This window comes from Mchenga conophoros, linkage group LG5 (genome assembly GCF_057382185.1).
Source record: "Mchenga conophoros isolate Kocher_MC1m ecotype Shallow Benthic linkage group LG5, M_conophoros_male_GT1.1, whole genome shotgun sequence".
Taxonomy (NCBI): domain Eukaryota; kingdom Metazoa; phylum Chordata; class Actinopteri; order Cichliformes; family Cichlidae; genus Mchenga; species Mchenga conophoros.
The window spans coordinates 27,850,611-27,870,808 of record NC_140530.1 but is presented as its reverse complement, the minus strand read 5'-3'; the positions used below and the strand labels follow the sequence as shown (position 1 = coordinate 27,870,808).

At 39.3% G+C, this 20,198-nt stretch overlaps 1 protein-coding gene across 8 annotated transcripts in view; it reads left to right on the top strand.

Annotated features, from left to right (window-relative positions):
• Positions 1 to 20,198, top strand: part of grip2b (glutamate receptor interacting protein 2b) — a 287,364-nt gene that overhangs the window by 199,534 nt on the left and 67,632 nt on the right. For 2 of the 8 annotated variants that reach the window (XM_085274684.1, XM_085274683.1), the window contains exon 1: positions 14,098 to 14,247. The exons of the other annotated variants lie outside the window; for them this stretch is intronic. In XM_085274684.1, coding sequence (XP_085130810.1) covers positions 14,193 to 14,247 — 55 coding nt within the window. In that variant the 5' untranslated portion in view covers positions 14,098 to 14,192. Of the gene's footprint in view, positions 1 to 14,097; positions 14,248 to 20,198 lie in introns of those variants that run through there. 8 annotated transcript variants of the gene reach the window in all.

Genomic DNA, 20,198 nt, shown 5'->3' with positions numbered 1-20,198 from the left:
AATATGCCATCTAGCATTAGTGGAAAAATAGACTTAAAGAAACTTCTGATTAATTTAAAACACAACTTTCTTTAAGTTATTATTGCTCTCTACATAAAATATCCACCTAGAAAAAACATTTCTACTTCTGGGTTTAACCTAAATTGGAAACATGAGCACTGCAAACGGAGAGAGAGGAAAAGGGGCACAATAAAAAAGGATGAGCAGAGGGAGGAATGAAGAGTGAATTATGAGAGGACTGACAGGTAGGGAAGCTGGCATGCTAGAAAGCTGTGATTCCATAGAGGAAGAGCAGAAAACAGATTTGGGGTTAATTTGCATTTCAGACTCGCCTGACTCCTAGGCTGCGATGCCAGAAATCTGCTGATTTGCACTCTCCTCCTCTCTTCTATCTCTCTGTCTCATTTTTATATCTATCTCAATTTTCACTATTTTCTTGATTTACTGTCACTTACTGTCACTTATGTCACAAGCTGTAATAGCTGATTCTTTTGATTAATTTGAGCCTGTGAGTGTAATGAAATTTGTTGAAAATCCAGTTGCCTAATTTAAAGTGATTACCACTTAGTGCGCTATTCAGTACCTGAAGGAAAAATATCTTTATTAATGGACTGCTAAAGTGAACTCACTGTACTGAATCACTATTGTCCCCTTCAGCTCGTTTATAGTTCAGACTATGATACGACTTGTTTTCCCACCTCTCTCTCACTGCTGGAGGACAACAATGCATATGTGTGGTGAATGCAGATGCCGTTTTAAGGGTTTCCCATTCTTCATTCAAATAGTCCAATTAGGGGATAGCATATATATTTAGAAATATATTCGAGCTGCAGCTATTGATTATTTTAGTCATTGAGCAATCTATCAATTACTCAATTATTATTAATTGAGTAATCGGATTAAAGAAAATACTTTTGTCTTGTTAATGAGCAATGATAAATATTCACCAGAGAAAAAAAAAACACAGGTCTTTCAAAATGAACTGCTCATTGGTTTCTTAATTTAAAACTGCAGTGTTTTTAAGTTTAACCCTTTAACCCCTGGAATTATTTTGTTGTTTTAGCTGTAGAAGTGTCAAAAAATATGCTGCGAGTATGCACTTTTGCCCCTTTTTTCAGGACTACTACTTCTTTCAACATCTGGTATACTATACTATGAGTGTGTAATTGGGGATTATTAACAGAAAAATACAACAAACAAAATTTAAATTTGACAGGTTTTTAATAAATAAGGCATTCAAAATCTACATTAAAAAAAGCTTTAGAATTACAATTTTAAGTTTGAACTATAAAACACTTAACAACAATGAGTTAAGTGACAAACTATGTCCCTATAATTTGCTTTGGGGGTCTCTTTTTCTGAGTAAGACCAGGCGTTTTCGGCCCCTAATGGTACACCAGAAAGCAGTTCCTTTCAAGTTGTAGGCAGAGGCCTACATTGCACTACTGGCACTTTCAAGGAGTGCTTCTCTCGCAGACAGTGTACTGCTTCCTCCCATGCTTGCTCTCTGCCTATTTCTCACATCTCCTGGAAAATGTCCTTGACTTATGGACTCAGGCCTAGCACAAAATGAACACCTAGGAGGTGTGTGAGTTCCTCTTGGAAGACCTGGTGAGTCTTGTGTTTCTGCTGCCTGCTGATAACCAATTCTTTATGAATATAAAGCTACTGGTTACTGGAATGTCCAGAAGACACTGGGCATTTGTATTTGTGCAAAAAGCGTTTTAGGACGTTGTCTAATAAGTTTAAGAAGATTTCACCTGATTATTGTTCAGCAATGAGTGGAGATTGAACATTGGAAGTTCTTTTTGGTCTGAATCTTGGAGGTTGAGGGACAGCATCAACCGGGTCTGCCTCTGGCTGTTTCATACAAAATCCGTAAAACTAAACCCTCTGATTGTATGTACGTCCCATATTGAAATTACATTTTTAAAGAAAACAATTTCTTAAACACAAAAAATATATAAATAATATCTAGTACAGTCAAAGGTCAAAGTCAAATAAAATAAGATATATACGCAATCTAAACTAAAGCATAAAAAAATGATCTTTTTGTCTTCTTGGAAAGCTTTCTTACATTAATAGGAGGTAAGTATTGTACTGTACTGTATTCTTTATTTATTTTTTAGATTGATCTGAACTGCTGTTTTGTTTTGTGCTTAGTTCTCAGTCTGTTTGCTTGTTTTTGTTTTTGCTTTGTTTTTGGGTTGTTTGTTTATTGCTTTGTGGGGGTAGGGGGGGAGGTTTGTTGGTTTTTTTGGAGTTTTTTTATGGCCCCGAACTGTACACTTTATTATGTTATGTAATTATGTACTATTTGTGAAAATGGAAAAACGAATTATATATGAAAAAAAAAATTCCCCACTCGCCCCTGTGGGTGGTCAATTCTTCAAGGTTGGGTCCTCTACCAGAGGCCTGGGAGCTTGAGGGTCCTGCGCAGTTTCTTAGCTGTTCCTAGGACTGCGCTCTTCTGGACAGAGATCTCTGCTGTTGTTCCCGGGATCTGCTGGAGCCACTCGCCTAGCTTAGGAGTCACTGCACCTAGTGCTCTGATTCACCTACACCCTCCACATCTTCTCGAGCTCTTCTCTGAGCCCTTGGTCTTTCTCCAGCTTCTCGTGTTCCTTCTTCCTGATGTTGCTGTCATTCGGAACCGCTACATCGATCACTATGGCCGTCTTCTTCTGTTTGTCTAACACCACTATCTCTGGTTGGTTAGCCACCACCATTTTGTCCGTCTGTATCTGGAAGTCCCACAGGACCTTAGCTCGGTCATTCTCCACCACCCTTGGGGGCATCTCCCATTTTGACCTCGGGACTTCCAGGTTATACTCAGCACAGATGTTCCTGTACACTATGCCGGCCACTTGGTTAGGGCGTTCCATGTATGCCTTGCCTGCTAGCATCTTACACCCTGCTGTTATGTGCTGGATTGTCTCTGGAGCATCTTTACACAGCCTGCACCTGGGGTCTTGCCTGGTGTGATAGACCCCAGCCTCAATGGATCTTGTGCTTAGTGCTTGTTCCTGTGCTGCCATGATTAATGCTTCCGTGCTGTCTTTCAGTCGAGCTTTGTCCCACCACTGGCAGGATTTCTGGATATCAGCCACCTCCTCTATCTGCAGGTGGTACATACCGTGCAGGGGCCTGTCCTTCCATGACGGTTCCTCGCCTTCCTCCACTTTCTTGGGTTTCTGCTGCCTGAGCACGCTGTCAGTTGGGGCCATCTTTGTGATATATTCGTGGATGTTGCTTGTCTCATCCTGGACTGTGGTGCTGACACTCACCAGGCCCCCTTCCTTCCGCTTAGCGTACAGCCTCAGGGTGCTGGACTTGGGGTGAAACCCTCCATGCATGGTAAGGAGCTTTCTTGTCTTGATGTCAGTGGCTTCTATCTCCTCCTTTGGCCAGCCTATTACCCCAGCTTGTAACTGTCCTCTATGTCTGAAATGTTGCCTTCTGGTAGTTTGATCCCCTACGTTCTGACTACCTTCCCTCTCTTTGTTATCATCCGACTCCGCCACATCCCCATTGAGTTCCTGATGAAGGCTCTCAGGGTCCTGTTGATCTTATATAGTTCTAGGCATTCCAGGATCCAGGTGTGGGGCATTGAGTCATAGGCCTTCTTGTAATCAATCCAGGCAGTGCACAGGTTGGTCAGTCTGGTCCTGCAGTCTCGGCTGACTGCTTGGTCTGCCAGTAGCTGGTGTTTTGCACCTCTGGTATTCTTGCCCATCCCTTTCTGTTCCCGCTCATGTGTTGACCCATGTGTTTGTTCATCTTAACCGCTATGATACCTGACAGGAGCTTCCACGTGGTGCTGAGGCAGGTTATTGGTCGGTAGTTGGAGGGGACCGGTCCCTTCTGGGGGTCCTTGAGGATCAGGACTGTCCGGCCTTCGGTTAGCCATTCCGGGTGTCTCTCGTCAACTAGCAGCTGGTTCATTTGTGCTGCCAGGCACTCGTGGAGTGCAGTCAGCTTCTTCAGCATGAACCATGTCAGGGCCTGGTGCTGTCCAACTCTTTATACTGGAGACCCTTTCTTGAATATCTGTCACTGTGATGGTTACTGGACCCTGTTCGGGGAGGTCGCTGTGGTCTGCCCTCAGACTAGCCACTGAGCATTGCCGTTATGGGTTGCATCCTTCTCCCATATGCTCTTTCAGTATTGTGTTGCTAAAAACAGATGTTATGATGGTGCAGTCATTAATTAATATTAATAATAATGCAGTGTCCAACTTAACAACCCTCAGGTTAGTTTAATGGTCCATGTACATTTTTACTGGCTTGTGAGAAAAGCTTTAATTTTTATATTTTTAAATATAAATGTACCTTAATTCATAAAATAGCTTATATCATCTCACTTTTAATCTGAAAGCCTTCAGTAAGCAGTATAATTTAAACTTGGTAACAGCCTAGGTTAACACGTTATCTGCATATTTTAATACAACTTCTGGAGGCTTACTGCTGATTTTTTGCTGTGTAAAAGAAACAGCAGTGGATGGAGGAGCTAAAAAGTTAGCTTTTCTTCCCATCTGTTTAACTCTGCCAGCATCATCATCACTGTTGCCATTGTGTTATCAATACTTTTGTTTAAAACTGGTAGCTACATGGGCTTATTTTTTTTTTTTTTAATTTTTATTCATAGGCCGCTTGGAAATACGTTTGTGTTGCAGGTCTGTTTTTACTCGCAAATCCAGGTGAGACGTGCATTATACATGGAAGCAAAGAATTTGTGTAGAGAATTTTTTAAATCTAATCAAACTAATTTCTCGATAAATTTCGTGATGCATGCTCACTCATCCAGGTAAGTAAATCCCAAAAGGTTGATTCTGTTTATCTGGATGCAGCGTTTTCAGTGGGAGAAACGTTTTTGTCACTCATCTAAGTGACTTCTTCGGTCTCAGCTGACTGCAGGTTTCCAGCTGGTGAACCAGTTGCTAATGGATGAGACACACCCAAAATGGCTAACTGAAGGCCGGACAGTCCAGATCACCAAGGATCCCCAGAAGGGACTGGTCCCGTCAAACTACTGACCAATAACCTGCCTGTCAGGAATCATAGCAGCTAAGATGAACAGGTACATTGTTCAATACATAAGTGGGGACGCAGAAAGGAATGGGAAGAAACACTGGACATCAACTACTGGTAGATAGAACAGTTGCTTGAGACTGTAAGACCAGACTGACCAACCTGTACACCACCTGGACTGACTACAAGAAAGCCTACAACTCAATGCAACACACATGGATCATGGAATGCCTAGAACTGTACAAGATCAACAGGACCCTAAGAGCCTTGACCAGGAAGTCAATGGGAATGTGGTGAACCACCTTTAAGCCAGTTGCAAAAGTCCTCATCAATTGGGGGATTTACCAAGGAGATGCTCTGTCCCCACTGCTGTTCTACATAGACCTGAATCCCCTCAGTCAGATCATTAACTGGCTATGGATACTGACTATGAAATGGAGCAATCATCAGCCAACTACTATACATGGATGACATCAAGCTGTATGCCAGGAGTGAATGAGACATTGATTCACTGATTCACACCACAAGGATCTACAACAGTGACGTTAGAATGTCATTCAAACTAGTAAAGTATAGTCGGATGGTAACGAAGAGAGGGAAGGTAGTCAGGATTGGGGGTATTGGACTACTAGAAGGCAACGTTGCAGACTTCGATGACAGCTACGTGGGAATCCTACAGGCAATGGAAAACCATGAAGACCCACTAGAAAGGTTGCAACCACCAGCAGAATGGAAAAGACAATATCTAGGCACCATGAGACTGTACGCTAAGCGGAAGGAGGGAGGCTGAGTACTAGTGACTGTCAGAACCACTATCCAGAAGAACATAGATCCATGAGTCCATCATGAAGATAAGCATAACTGATCACGTGTTTAATGAATACCTTAGGCAGCAGACACCTGAGAAAGAAGAAGAGCAAGAAGAGGAACCATCATTGATGTATAGATCCCTGGGCGACATGTCTGATAGAAGAAGTGGCTAATCAAGAAATCCTACCAATAGCTGGACAAAGTTGGATTGAAAGAGAGCTTTCTCTACGCCTGTAGTAATCTTCTGTGTTCCTATTTTCCTCATTTTCCATCTCTAGTGTTGCTCTTAGACAGATTTTTAGTCTCCATCTGTCCTCATTTGTGTCCTGCAGCGTAGGGAGCTATTAGAGTGATAGAATTGAGATGCACAGCAGGGGGAGATATAGACTCAGAGAGAAAGAAAACTGGAATTAAAGAGAGTGAAATGGAGGTACAGGGCTTCAAATGAGAGCAAATGTTAAGCAGACAGATACATTTGATGCTCATAGCAAACACAAAAACAACATTATCTTGAAACTACATTAAAAAGAGAAAATAACAAAACTTACAATGCATCCTGAAGGTTATTCTTTGAGCTTGCACTACACCACTAAAAACTATTCCTTTACCAAGAACCATGGTAAAAAACCTTAGATATCGAAATTAAGATTCCCAAAGTACATTTCAGCAGAACAAATCAAATTGCTGAGCTTTAAATTGTGTTATGAAATAAACAAAACAAAACAACAAAACAACAAAAAAAAAAAACCCAACGTAACATTAAGCAACATGCTCTCCAGCATAAATGGAATTACTTTAACGTGTAGTCTAACTTTTGGTCAAATTAGAAGTTGAGGTGGGTGTATGTTCAATTACCTGCCCTTGTTTTTGTGGCAACATATATTTGTTCTTCATAGCAACAAGCAACAAGCTGCTAGGACAACAAATACCTTAATAGAATAAACAGGCTTTCAACCAGGAACTTTTCACACTTGACCATCTCTATTACACAAGCAAACGGGCATGCTGGCAAAAGTAGTTAACCTTAGTTATTTGAGTCTACCATTTCCGTAAACTCAAATTATTAACTAGCATGTGGTACTCCTGTCCAAGAATGCAGGTGAGATAGCTGACAATTGTATATATGTTTATGTTTCCATGCTCTGTCTTCCTTTAGATCCAGATATAAATGTGTTTTCTTAACCAAATACTATTACTGTATGTGTGAATGAGTGGATATGAAGTGACCATTCCATGTACAAAAGTACATGCATGTACAGGCACACACATGGGTGTGAGATTGCATGTTACTTGTGTCTGTCAGTTTGCATGTTTCCTGCACTGAGCCACAGGAGGCCATCATTTGACACTTCAAAGTACTTATGCATAATCCTGTGTGGATTCATTTGCACTTGAAACCCACAGATTGAGAGTGAGAGAGAGAAGGAGGGAAAAGCAGACCAGGAGAGGAGAGCGAGTGCAACGCAAGCTGAGGAAAAACTCTGACCATGTGCAACATAAAATGTGCTCTCAAGAGTATGTGGATTGTGTGTGTCTGGAGGAGCAAGATTACATGAGTCATATTCTTGACAATTTTTCCTCCTTCCATCTCCACCTCTCTCTCTCTTTACTATAGTGTGTATGTTCATCTTCCCTTTTTTTTTTAATTTTTAGAGGAAATTTTGAGGAAAGCCCTTACAGGGATGCCCTGGTGGGATTCATTCATGCATGGGAAACTAACTAACATATTGTGCTATACATCACAAATTGATGCACATTTTTTTTATGTATTTATTTTTTTTAATGTGTTTTACTTTTGTCCATATTTGCTTAGATTTAGGTCAGACCTTTTGGAAACCTTCCTCTAGGGTGTAGCTATTTAGTAACTTAGCCTGCTTGTGTTATATATGGGCAGGAAAACATGATTTGTGGTGTGTATGATGTTATCTCATGGTTTTTAAGTGTCTGCCTAGCCATCACAGCGTAATGTCACACCCTCAGGCTATGATGCCCAAGCGTGTTCGCCCTAAGAGTGCAATTTGTTCAACTAGTATGATTGCTGCATGCTGCAATACAGCTGGACTCGGACACAGATCACGTAGTGTGATCGCTGTGTGTGTCCCAACACAGATCTTCAATGCTTCCTCAGTGGCAGGTAGATCTGTAAAAATGGCTTTGTTAAGTAATTAACAAATACGTGAAAGGACTGTGTGTCATCACTTCTCCAATTAGGCGGTAAAATACAAACAATCATGAAATTCATACTGATTACGAATGCTTTTAAAAAAGCACATGTCCATGAAAGAGAAAGACAGAAAGACTTTAGGTGCTGAGACAAACTGATGCGTTCATTGAATGCAGCATGGGTTCAGGTCAGCAGGGGAGTACACACAGTTTTGTTTAAGCACAGTACGTGGCAACTTAGTTTAGTATGATTTAGTTGCATTAGTCTGGAATCTATCTGTTAGTCATTGGCATTCCTGAAGAACCAGTAGCTGTCTTGGCTAAGAATTTACTATAACCTGTTTACAAATGGAGACATTTTTGAAGGAGTTTAAAAAGGTAAATCTTTATCAAACTTCACATTTTAAAAAATCAATGTGATTTTTGCTCTCAACAATGATAGCATGGCAGTTAACCTCTTGGGGGTCCTAGAAAAATGCATACACTATTGGGCTTAGAGCCACAAATCGACCACGCCATGAAAAGTGCCATAAAATATCTATATATTAATATTTTTTTCCACTTTAAATTAGCCAATCTTTTAGACCTACTTCTCCTTGAAATATTCATATCAAGTTTTAATTACATTTCGCGGATTTTAACCCTTTATATCCCAGTTTCGTCACATGGCCGCACTGTTTTTTTAGCCCCAAAAAACAAAGAAATCAAATATTTCCCAAAAGATACAATTCCAAGGCCCGGACTCCCGAGTACCACCAACATTCGGAAGATGGCCCATTATTTGGTTGTAATGACCGTGGAATGGGAAATAGCGTTTATAATGGGTTTCAATGGGGCACAAATCGACCACTAGGACCAATAGTGTAAGTTTATCTGTAGCTCAGCCACTGAAGCTAATTTAAGGGAGTCAGACTGGAATTTTGAAATATATGTAACCAGACTTTTTTTTTGGGAAAGTTGGCTATATTCCGTTCAACACAGTGCAAATGGCATGTATACGAACAATGAAAAATGGCACAAATCGACCCAAGACCACCCAGAGGTTAAAGAATGCTTAAACCGGTTAGGCCAATAAAAGCTGACTGACTACAAGACAGCTGCAAGCAAAGATCATGCACTCCTGGTGTATTACGTTGTTTGCATCAAAACTCCTGCGTGACTCATTTATGATTTTATATTTATATATATGAAATTACATTAATATGACTGCTTGTTGGCTGACAGCAGTTTACTTACCTGTTTGCTTTTCTCATGTAGATTGACTTCATTCTGGGGTAAACAAACATGTAAATTTAGCATAAATATGGCACAAGTAACTACACAAGTTAATGTTTCTTGGCACACAGTATTGTGGTTTTCTGTCGCAACAACACTTTCAATGACTTTTTCTTTTTTGTGACAGCTGATACACTTTTATGGTGCCCTGTCAGCAGAGCAGTGTGTGTTAATTTACGTGTGTGTGTTTGTACGAGGCTCTGAGTTCAGTTATACTCCAGGACTTTTATTTTATGTCAATCCAGTCTCTGAGTTCTCTAATAATTGTAAAAGTGCCAAAAGTAATCTTGAAAACAGTGACTCATACCAGTTTCAAAACTTTTAGAGCCTCACAGCACTTGCTCAACTAAACAGCTACTCTGAAAAAAAGAACACAATCATGTTATCCCTGTGACTTCAACCTTGTCTGACAGCTTGTGTGCAACCATACTTCATGGTATGGTTTTATGAGTTTCTTCAAACAAACAGAAAAAAAGATGGGACTTGCTTATCTGTTACAGAATACACCAAAGTTTCTACTTCTGACTTTCGGCACAAACATTTTTACATAGAAAACACACGACGTAATGGCTCATCAGAATGAAACGGATTGGAAAGCAAGTCTTAACATTCAGTCTTGGGTGTTGTGACAAGCACAGTATTACAGACTAGTTGACTTCAAAATCTTACAGTTAAGATTAGAGGGTTAATCTCAAGCCATGTTTCTAGAAATGTAGTGTGCGTGGATGAAGCTTCAGAAGTACAAATGCAGTTTCTATAAATGTAGAGCTAAAGATCAGATTGTTACTTGAAAGTGTATGCAATTACTTAAGAATGAGTAAAAGGGCTGAAACCACTGGTGGGCAACACTGGAGTAGATGACGAGCAGAACAAGGCAGGCGTTCGAGCCCAGTGTTTTTTGTTTATTTTATTTTTCTATATTGAGGAGGAACAGTGCAGTTTAGAAGAACTGCAGTGTCAGTGGTAACCAAAAGCAGGGTTGGCAAGGTTTGACTGGGGCTCTATGCAGCACTTCGTCTCTGGAGACGACAGAGTGCAAAAACTCAGGGAAAGACTAATCTGCCATATATAGATGGCGATGTTTTCTGAGGTAGTTAAAAGTTAAGAAGCTCCACAGTCGCAAGATGAAAGCTGCCTTGAGATGCTGAAAGCTCTACACATTGTAGGATCCTGTGCGCTTCTTAGTGTGACAGATTTGGAAATTTGTTGCTAAAACTTAGAACCAGAAGAAGCCATGCAATTTCAGTTTATGGTCTTGGAACCAAACTGGAACAGCTCTGTATTGTTCCAACATTGATGGAGATGTCAAAGCAGCAAGCTCAAAGTATATATGGTGAAGTTAGCATGTTATATAATCCACCAGGTTAACTGTTCTAGGAACAAAATGTGCACATTTGTGTGTCTTGCTGGCATCGAGTGCTGAGTGATTTGTAGCTAGACTAGGCTGAGCAATGTGACTCAGAACCTCTGCTGATGTAAAGATGTGTGGTTGAGCTGTTTTGGATGAATCTAGGTCACGCTGTTCAGGGCGTGCAACGTTCACAACTAACTAGCCATGAGGGAGAGAGAGAGAGAGAGCAATAACTACGGTTATTAGTGTCTACCCCCCTCACCCAGCCACCAAATAGATTCGTCCATGTTTTTTGTGCATTCAGAGCATTTGTGAATGCATGTATGTAAAACCATGCCAAATATGCTTGTATTTACTGTATGTGTGTGTGTTTCTCTGCATTGCTTTGATGACTGTAGACAGCAGGAAAACAAAATAACCCTCAGGCACATAGCTGGAGAGCTGGAGAAAGTAAGAGAAGGAAAATGAGAAGATTGGAAGAAAAAAAGGAGAGAGATAAATGATCTGAGAAAAGGGACTATAACAGAGAAAAAATAAAGTGTAAGTATGCAGGGGGGGGGGGGAACGTACATACGAGGTAACAATAAATTGATATGGGACCCTTTATATTTCATTTATTATTTATTCACGATTATTTAGCTTGATTATATTTTCTTTTTCTTTGCCTAAGCACTCGTATTTCTATTTCATAAAGTTTTGCTTTTCATTAACTCAGAAGCTTAGAAAAAGCCTGAGGAAATGTTTAAATTTAACATATCTGCACATTTTTTTCTAATTGTTTTGTGCCTGTCTTTCTACAAACTGAACCTAACGTGAATGCAGTAACTAACACGTAATCATAAACAACAAATTTTGGACATGTTTTTCTCAGTTAGATTTTCCATAGTTTATAACTTGAGTTATATAGCAAGTTAATCTTGTTGAGGGTTTTGACTTTTTGGAAGTATCACAAAAATATGAGTGTAAAAGAGAGGAAGGAGAAGTGGGATGTCTGGAAGGAGTCCTTTCTTGCTGTTTCACTCTAATCACTGCTCACTTCTTTTATACCTCCACACAAACTCACTGCTCTCAAAAATATTTACCTCCCTGTATGTAACTCTGACTTTTAGTCCACACTTTCTTGAATATTAACACTACACACTGCTTGTTGTCATCCCTGTTTGAGGTGATATATGCAATACCACATATTTACCAGTTAAAAATATAAAGCTTAGGGCGTAGTCCCACACACTGAGTCAATGCTCTTTCTTGGTGAGGAAAAACACAAGATGTCTCTTAAATTCTTCAAATATTAGCATGTTGTAGTTAGAAATGAAGGGTTCAGTGCTACATGTCTCACTGCATATCACTGCTTTTGGTACCTGTTGAAAATCAAGCTTTGGCTGTTTGGCAGAGGTTGAGTCGTAGGGTGGAGGATAGTTCTTTTTGGCCTCATGCTGTCTACCATCTGCCAGCTCTCCTTTCATGCAATAAAAATGAAAGTATTATTAATGTCTCCAGTCCTAAACATTGTAGATTACTTTGTTACTTTCATTCTACCTCAAGAGGAACAGAAGTCATCTGATTGTAGTTCAGGGGAAAAAACACACCCTTAATTGATTGTTTTCCGTCTCAGTGGATAATTGAAGAACCTTTGTAACACAATTAACAGCATTGGTTGTCTGATAGGTAACTGTAATGAGATTACAAAGTACAGCACTACAATTGTGAGTTACAGAAAAATGTAATGCGACTAGTAGCATGTTACTTTGTTTGCTGTGTTATACTCAGTACTTTTCATTAGAAGCATATCCCTATGTTCTTTCTCTTTACCTGGCTTTGTTACATCCACATATGTTTTTATATCTATGTCCACAAAAACAAATATCCACGATACAACAGTCTCTCCTTAACATGACATTGTAGATAAAATAACAAAATAATTGGATTTTGCTTTATTAATGCCTTTAAAATCAGTTGACATTAGTTGACATTATTTTCTTTCTTCTGCGGGAAGATCAAGTGTGGTAAAACTCACTCAGAAAAAAAGTAAGTTAAGAATGCATGATAGGCTTTTAGAAGAATCCATCCATCTTGATACGCGGCCCAGTCGCAGGGGCAGCAGCCTAAGCAGAGAAACCCAGACCTCCCTCTCCCCAGCCACCTACTCCAGCTTATCCGGGGGAACACGGAGGAGTTCCCAGGCCAGCCAAGAGATACAATCTCTCCAGCATGTCCTGGGTCTGCCCCGGGGCCTCCTATTGGTGGGATATGCCCAGATCACCTCACCCAGGAGGCATCTTTATCAAATGCCTGAACCACCTCAACTGGCTCCTTTCGATGTGGAGCACCAGTGACTCTACTCCTCCCACATGCCTCACCCTATCTCTAAGGGAGAGGCCAGTCACCCTTCGGAGGAAGCTCATTTCCGCCGCTCATATCCGCAGTCTCGTTCTTTGGGTCACTTCCCACAGCTCGTGACCATAGGTGCAGCGTGCGCATCATTGCATCTCTCGATCTCCCGCTCCCTTTTCCCATCACTTGTGAGCAAGACCCCAAGATACTTAATTCTTAATTCTTCTGTTGGAAGAATTACCCAGCTAACTTCATTTGCTGAGAAGCACCCCAGGCATTAACATTTAGATATGTAAGTTGATAGGGGTGCTATTTAAAGGCTGGGGAAGCTTCCCTTCCTTTTGGGAGGCAATATAATTTCAAACACTGAAACACTTCATTAGTAAAATTAAATTTTCTAGTAGTTGTGTTTCAAAAATAATTACAAATATAAAGTCGTGCCGGCATCATGGATATCAAAATGGCTCTCCGGGTGTCTGATTCTTCTCTGGCGGAATGTAACCTGTCAAAGACCTGAAGGATGACTGAGACAAGCTGTAGACCAGTAACAAATGATCAAAGAACAAATAGCTTGTATCCTTGCACCAGTACCCCACTCCTAAATTATTGCCTGATCACTTAGAGCTTTTTTACAGGTTCACAAAGGTCTTTTTGAGTGCCTCAGAATAACCATAACTAATCTTAAATGTGTTACTAAACAATGTATTACTGCCCTAAACTGTGTCGAAAATATGACACGGTCTATAAAATTAGGCAATTATAGGAACCAAGCTAACTCAGAGAAAGAACTCTAAATGGATGAATAGTCAGAGTCACTGAACTCGTACTCTCTCCTGGCATTTCCATAATAGAATGAATTGTTTTTCACTCTCTTTCCTTCTCACCTTATTTTATCTCTTTGTTGCTCACTCTCCCACACAGACTCTCAAAATCTCCCTCTCCTTTTTTTGCGCCTTAATACTCGCTCACTTTTTTCCCTAAGCTCATCCTACTCTCTCTCTCTCTTCCACCCTTCACATTGTGTACCTCTCTCTCCCCCACCCCCTCCCTCTTGGGGCTTGAGTGGTCGTAACGTAAGCGCCAGTCATCTCTTATCATCGCCTCTGTGTTCCCTGAGCGCGCGGCAGTCCACATCTCTCCCTCTGTCTCTTCTTTTCTCTGTCCTCTTATCGCTTCTGTTTGTCTCTTTCTGCCTTTTCTTTGGATGGTACACTAATAAGGAAAACTCAATGTCTGCCGTCATGTTTTGTGGCTTGAGAAGGGACGTTGGGGCAAACAGTGTCGGTGAGTGTGGAAGAGGGAAAATTATTTGATTGAGCGTTCAACAGTTTTGCAATTTGTATTCTTCGTTATTTATTTATCGGTGGCATTGTTGTGCTGATCGAACTATAGTTCCCAGGAATTGCCTCCCATTCAATAATTCCATGATGCATCCTGTTGTTTGGGAATTCGTATAATAAAAACAGTTTTCTGTAGGTGGCGCTCTTTTCTGTGTTCAGCTTTGTTCATGTTTTCTATTGATATAGTTTTTTTGTGTGTTTTCGTTTCTATTTATTTATTCTCAATTCAAACAACAATGCTTGTCACATTTGATAGGAGTGTTTCTTTTTTTTTCTTTTCTTATTTTCTTTGGTCACCGTTTTCTTGTCTCAGATTTATGCTTTTGTATTAGGTGTTGTGGTATTCTCACCGTGAATGGAAGATTGTGCAAAATTGGACTCCTTTGGTGAAAAACCATGATTGTTATTGTCAGGACTACTTTGTGAATTCAGGTATACCTTAAACGATCATGTTCATATATACTGTATGATGCAGAGCAAAGATAAGATTTGGTTCTTCATCATGGTTAATATGTGTTAACCATAGACTGTATAATAAGATGGCTGTAGCTACGGTGACATCACCTGCTGTTTTGTGAAGTATCATTTTAAAGTCTTATGCATAGGACTTATTGAATCTGATTTGACCACATTTGGAGAAGCGGTTGGAGCCAGGAAGGTATCCGTGAACATTACCATTGGTTAACTAGCTTGACTGGTAGGGTCCATAACGTAGTCCATAACTCTCTGCCATATTGAATTAATCCAACGGGATGCATTATAGTGAAAAATAAGCTTCAAACTAAAAAAAAACAATTTGAACAGGTGCAACTGAGCCCCTTTGGCAAGGTATCCCTAAAAACAATCAGTGTACATAGACCCAAAATATGCAGTTTTTTTGGAGTTAGCATGACTTTGAAACTGATATATAATCAATTTTTAAACTAACATATTTCAACTAAACTGACTTAACCAAGCCAAGTATTTTGCATTGCCTAAACCAAACTAAGTACGTTTCATTGCTTAAACTTAAGTAGTTTCATTAAAATAAATAAATAAAAGATCCCAATGAGATATGTGACTCAAACTCCTGTCTGCCAGTCCATCCTGTTTATATACTGTATGTGCAATTTTTGGTCCTTTAAGGTGGAAAACGTTTGGATAAGTGAAGATGCATCAACATCTATTGTATGAGGTCAGGTTCATGCCCAGGAAATAAAAACAACAACAACAACAATAAAGCAAATGCATCGATGCATATTTTTTTTAACTATTTCTCCAATTCATGGTCATAGGTCCTATCACAGTTGTCATGAGCAAGAGGCAGGATGCATCCTGAACAGGTCATGAGTCTACTGCAGGACGAACAGATCAGACAACTATTTATGCCCATATTCATACCCACAGTCACCAATTGATCACCACTTAATCAGCAATAGAACACTTTTGCACATTACTGGTGCTACATCACAAAGTGGTATAAATGCTTTTGGAAAAAGTATCATATTGTTTTGTAAGATTATGTGCTATTGATTCAATTTGAAGTATTCCACATGGTGTCATAGCCAAGAAACAAAACTATCAACCATGATATCAGCATAACACATTTCTGATTCTATTCCTCTACAACATACAGTACATTAGTGTAGTAAAGTTAACGAGATGCATCAGGAGTATTAATAAGGTGAGCACCATCCTATTTCATGCACGAATGAACATAGTGGGAGATATATTCTGTGAAATGGCCTCAGAGACTAACCAAGATGATAACAATGTAGTGAGACTCACAAAGCTGCTTTTATTTCTTTTAGTTTTATGTAGATACAGACAGAGGTTTCGTATTTCACTGCATGCTTTGAGTTATTGCTGTAATTTAGATTCATTATTACAGAAGATTAAAACGGAAAAGTTAAGTTCCCTAACACTGCATATTTTAAAAGACTGTGACAAAAAACATTTTACTTTATTTTTTTAAGTAGTTTGATACTGTAGTTCTCATATGTCTCTTAGAATATGACCAAATAGGCAGTTTTTCACTTTTTTTGCTGTTTGCACTGTTTTGTGGGGCTGATTCAATCTCACCATTGCTGAAGGGATAAGGATATGAAGCAGAAATATACACTAAATGTATGATGAGAGCTTTATCACCATGTTGGCTTTCTGCCGACAGCTTGATTTGATCCTTTTTATTTTCTGAGCTGACCACACCGATAATTTAATATTCAGAGTGGACAAAGGTATAGACATTCTTCAGTTAAGGGGAGGTTAAGATGTGTGTCTTAAAAATGCATTGGTGAAAGTTAAAGTACTCTTTCAACTTCTTTATTCAAGTAAAGCTAAAAAAAAAAAAAAAAGAGTAGGATTGTTGACTACATTGTAAGTGGGAAACTCTGCCTCTACATCTAAAAATTTTAATATGTACAGTCAGGATTTGGTAAGTGTGGGAACCCCAAAAATCAGAGTGGGGGAAAAATCACTTAAAAACAAGTCATAATAATTTCCATTGTGTGGATTTTGTATGCAGGCTGTGATGAGCCAACTTGTGCTGCTGCTCTAAAATTCACTGCTCTTTGGTATTTTCAACCTCTAAGCAGTATAAAGTATTTTGTAGGTAGAATTAAGTGAGCGAAGCATCATCATGTTAAAGGTCCAGTCATTCATTTTTTGAGTTTATTTATTGGAAAGAAAAAAAAGAATATTGTCCACATAAATATATGGTGATTATTATGCAAGTACGTCTTCCAACAAATTGATGCATTTTCATGCACTTTGAATTAATCCATAAATATACAAAGGCCCCACCAGCCTTAATACAGTGGCTGAGATGGACAGTCCCATTTTTACTAATCATCTTTTATGTAGGGGAGGAAAGGAGGACTCAAAGGCATTTGTGTGCTGTGGAGTCAAATTTTAATTCATACCTGCACCTTCAGACTGAACATGTAAAGGATCATACTTATGTTTTAGACAGTTCAACTTGGAAAATAGATTATTCCCTTTGTGCTTGCTCCTCTTTTGTAGCACCAGAAATTTTATTCATTCTGGTCCATAATTATATGTTTTTGCCTTTAGTCTGCAATAAGGATCACCAAGGTTGTCTTCTAAGTTTTATTGTTCCTTCCATTTACATTCAAATCGAGTTGATATCCAGAAGGTATTCAGTGACATAAAATAATCAGTCTCCTCAAAAACTTAACAACCCATTTATGAAAACATGCGATATAAAAGTAAAAAAAAATACACAAGTTACCTGAAAATTCTATTTAAGTACAATGAAAATATATGTGTACTTTGTTACTTCCCACCTCTGTTAATAGTGACAGTTGTGAGGCAGTGAGTATGTCAGAAATTATTATCAGCTTTGCATGTTGCATTCATATTTCTCTGTTGTTTCCTACAAACTGCATTTTGCTCAGCAAGTTGTAACTATACTCCTCTGGCAGGACATCTGTTCTCTGATTACAAGCATGACGATAATGCAGCTAAACAGAATGCAGACATGAGTGCTTAGTAGTAATCTGCAGTCACTGGCCTCTATTATTAAGTACACCTGTGCAACTATGAAGAGCATGATTAGACATTTGCATTAGATAATGCAAATATCAAGCCTGCCAATGACATGGAATTAACACATTTAGACATGTCGACATGGTCAGGTCGACTTGCTTAAGTTCAAACCAAGAATCAAAATGGGGAAGAACCGAGGCATGCAGAAAAGCATCTCTGTATGTACAAGATGGGAACCTTGAAGTAGATGCATTACAGCAGCACAAGACCACACCAACTGCCACTCCTGTCATCCAAGAACAGGAGTCTAAGGCAACCGTTCCAGCAGTCTCACTGATGTTGGAGAACAGAAGACTGGAAACACAGTTTCCAGCTTTCTGCTAAAGCATTCAGATAATGAGGGGGATATTTTCTTGGTAAACAATGGGTCCTTTAGTATAATTTGAGGATTGTTTAAGCTTACCTGACTACTATTGACCATCTTTATGGGCACAGTGTGTCTCGTAAAGGTCTCCACGGTCAAACTGAGCCTTTTTGGGATGTGGTGGAACGGCAGTGTAATGTAAATACAGACCAAAATCTTTTGTTAGTCGTGCCAGTATAATGCTGAAAAAGGCTCTGGGATGTTTTTAGCACCTGGTCGAATCTATGCGACAAAGAATTAAGGCTATTTTGAAGGGGAAAAGGGCCCAACCCAGCACTAACAAGGTAGACTTAGTAAAGGGACTACTGAATGTATAATTGTTAAGACTGATCATTTGTAATTAATAACACTATTTATAAAAATAAAAATAGAAAACTGCTTTTGAATATTTTCAGCGACAGAACAGGACATTTCTTACTGTGTCTTTAACACATTATGTTCTCTTCCCTGTCATTTACATTTTTAGACAGTTAGATAATGCTCTTACCTCAAGCAGCTTACTCCAGGTGCATCACGGCAGCGTGCGCGGGGGATCAAACCATGTGACTAATTAATGACGGGACTGTCTTTCACATCACAACACCCAGTTATTTCTCATTTTCATCACTCTTCTCTTTCTCTTCCTTTGCCGGTCCTCTGATAAAACCAGCTCAACTTAGTTAACTGAACATCAGTTTGAATCTGCTACAGAGATGTGTTGGCACAAGAAACAAAACTGTAACTTCAAAGGTGTTTTTGGCATCTTTTTCCTGCCCTACAACTGTCAAGCTGATTTCTCCTTGTGCCTGATTTTCTTCATCTGTGAGATTTTTCTATCTTTGTTGAAATCCAACAGTACTTTGTTTGTCATGTTTTTAGGGATGTTTGCCTCATATTATGGTGGATTTGGTGACATTTAATGTGTCTTATAGTTGAAATGCAAATCTCGTACAACAATGTATTTTTATGGCAATAATCAGATGACTAGGAATGATGTGGAGTGCATTTTTGCAGCGGTGTTTTTCAGAGTGTGTGGTGATAAAGCTTTTATAGCAGGAGTGTCAAATATAAGGCAGAATTGGCCTGGCAAAGACTCCAGTCCAGCCCACCAGATGGCACAGGAAAATACCAAAGGATGCATATAGATTTTAAACCTCTAACTATATTTTCACAAGTTTTACAGTTAGCTTTTCCTGTTGATAAAGACCATCGCCCTGTCAGCTCAACACAACAAGAAGTAAGAAGATGCCTGCTTGTAATTTCAGTAACTACAATAATCTTTAGTTCAGTCATGGAATTGCTTTTTACCATTTTCATGATGGTGTAAAAAATCCTCCTTACTCAATAACTTAATATTTCTTTGCAATATCCAATATTCTCCACATTGCTGGAGGTACTAATGTTAAAATCTTACAATTTGGTTGGGAAATCAAAAGCAGTAAATTTTATTTTTGGCCTTTCTTATCGTTAAAAATTCCTATTTGTACAAATGGTAAATGGTAAATGGCCTGCATTTGTATAGCGCTTTACTCAGTCCCTAAGGACCCCAAAGCGCTTTACACTACATTCAGTCATTCACCCATTCACACACACATTCACACACTGGCAATGGCAAGCTACGTTGTAGCCACAGCTGCCCTGGGGCGCACTGACAGAGGCGAGGCTGTCGGACACTGGCGCCACCGGGCCCTCTGACAACTGGAATCTGAGTGGCTCAGTTTTTTACTATATAATATTTGCTTCAATTTTTTTTATTTCTACCTTGTTATATCTCCTGCCTTTCTAAGCTTTATTGTTAAATACCAATACCAGTAAAACTATCTGTCATGACAATGTTAAACTTTCAATCTTGTATCATTCAGAGCACATATTGTACATATTGGTTTTGATTTTAAGAATATGCTGATACATCTTTATTTGCAACACGTGTATCAGAATTGTCTGGCAGGCAGACAATGTTGTTCTGGATTTAATTTGTAAAACACCTGTATATTAATCATGTCACT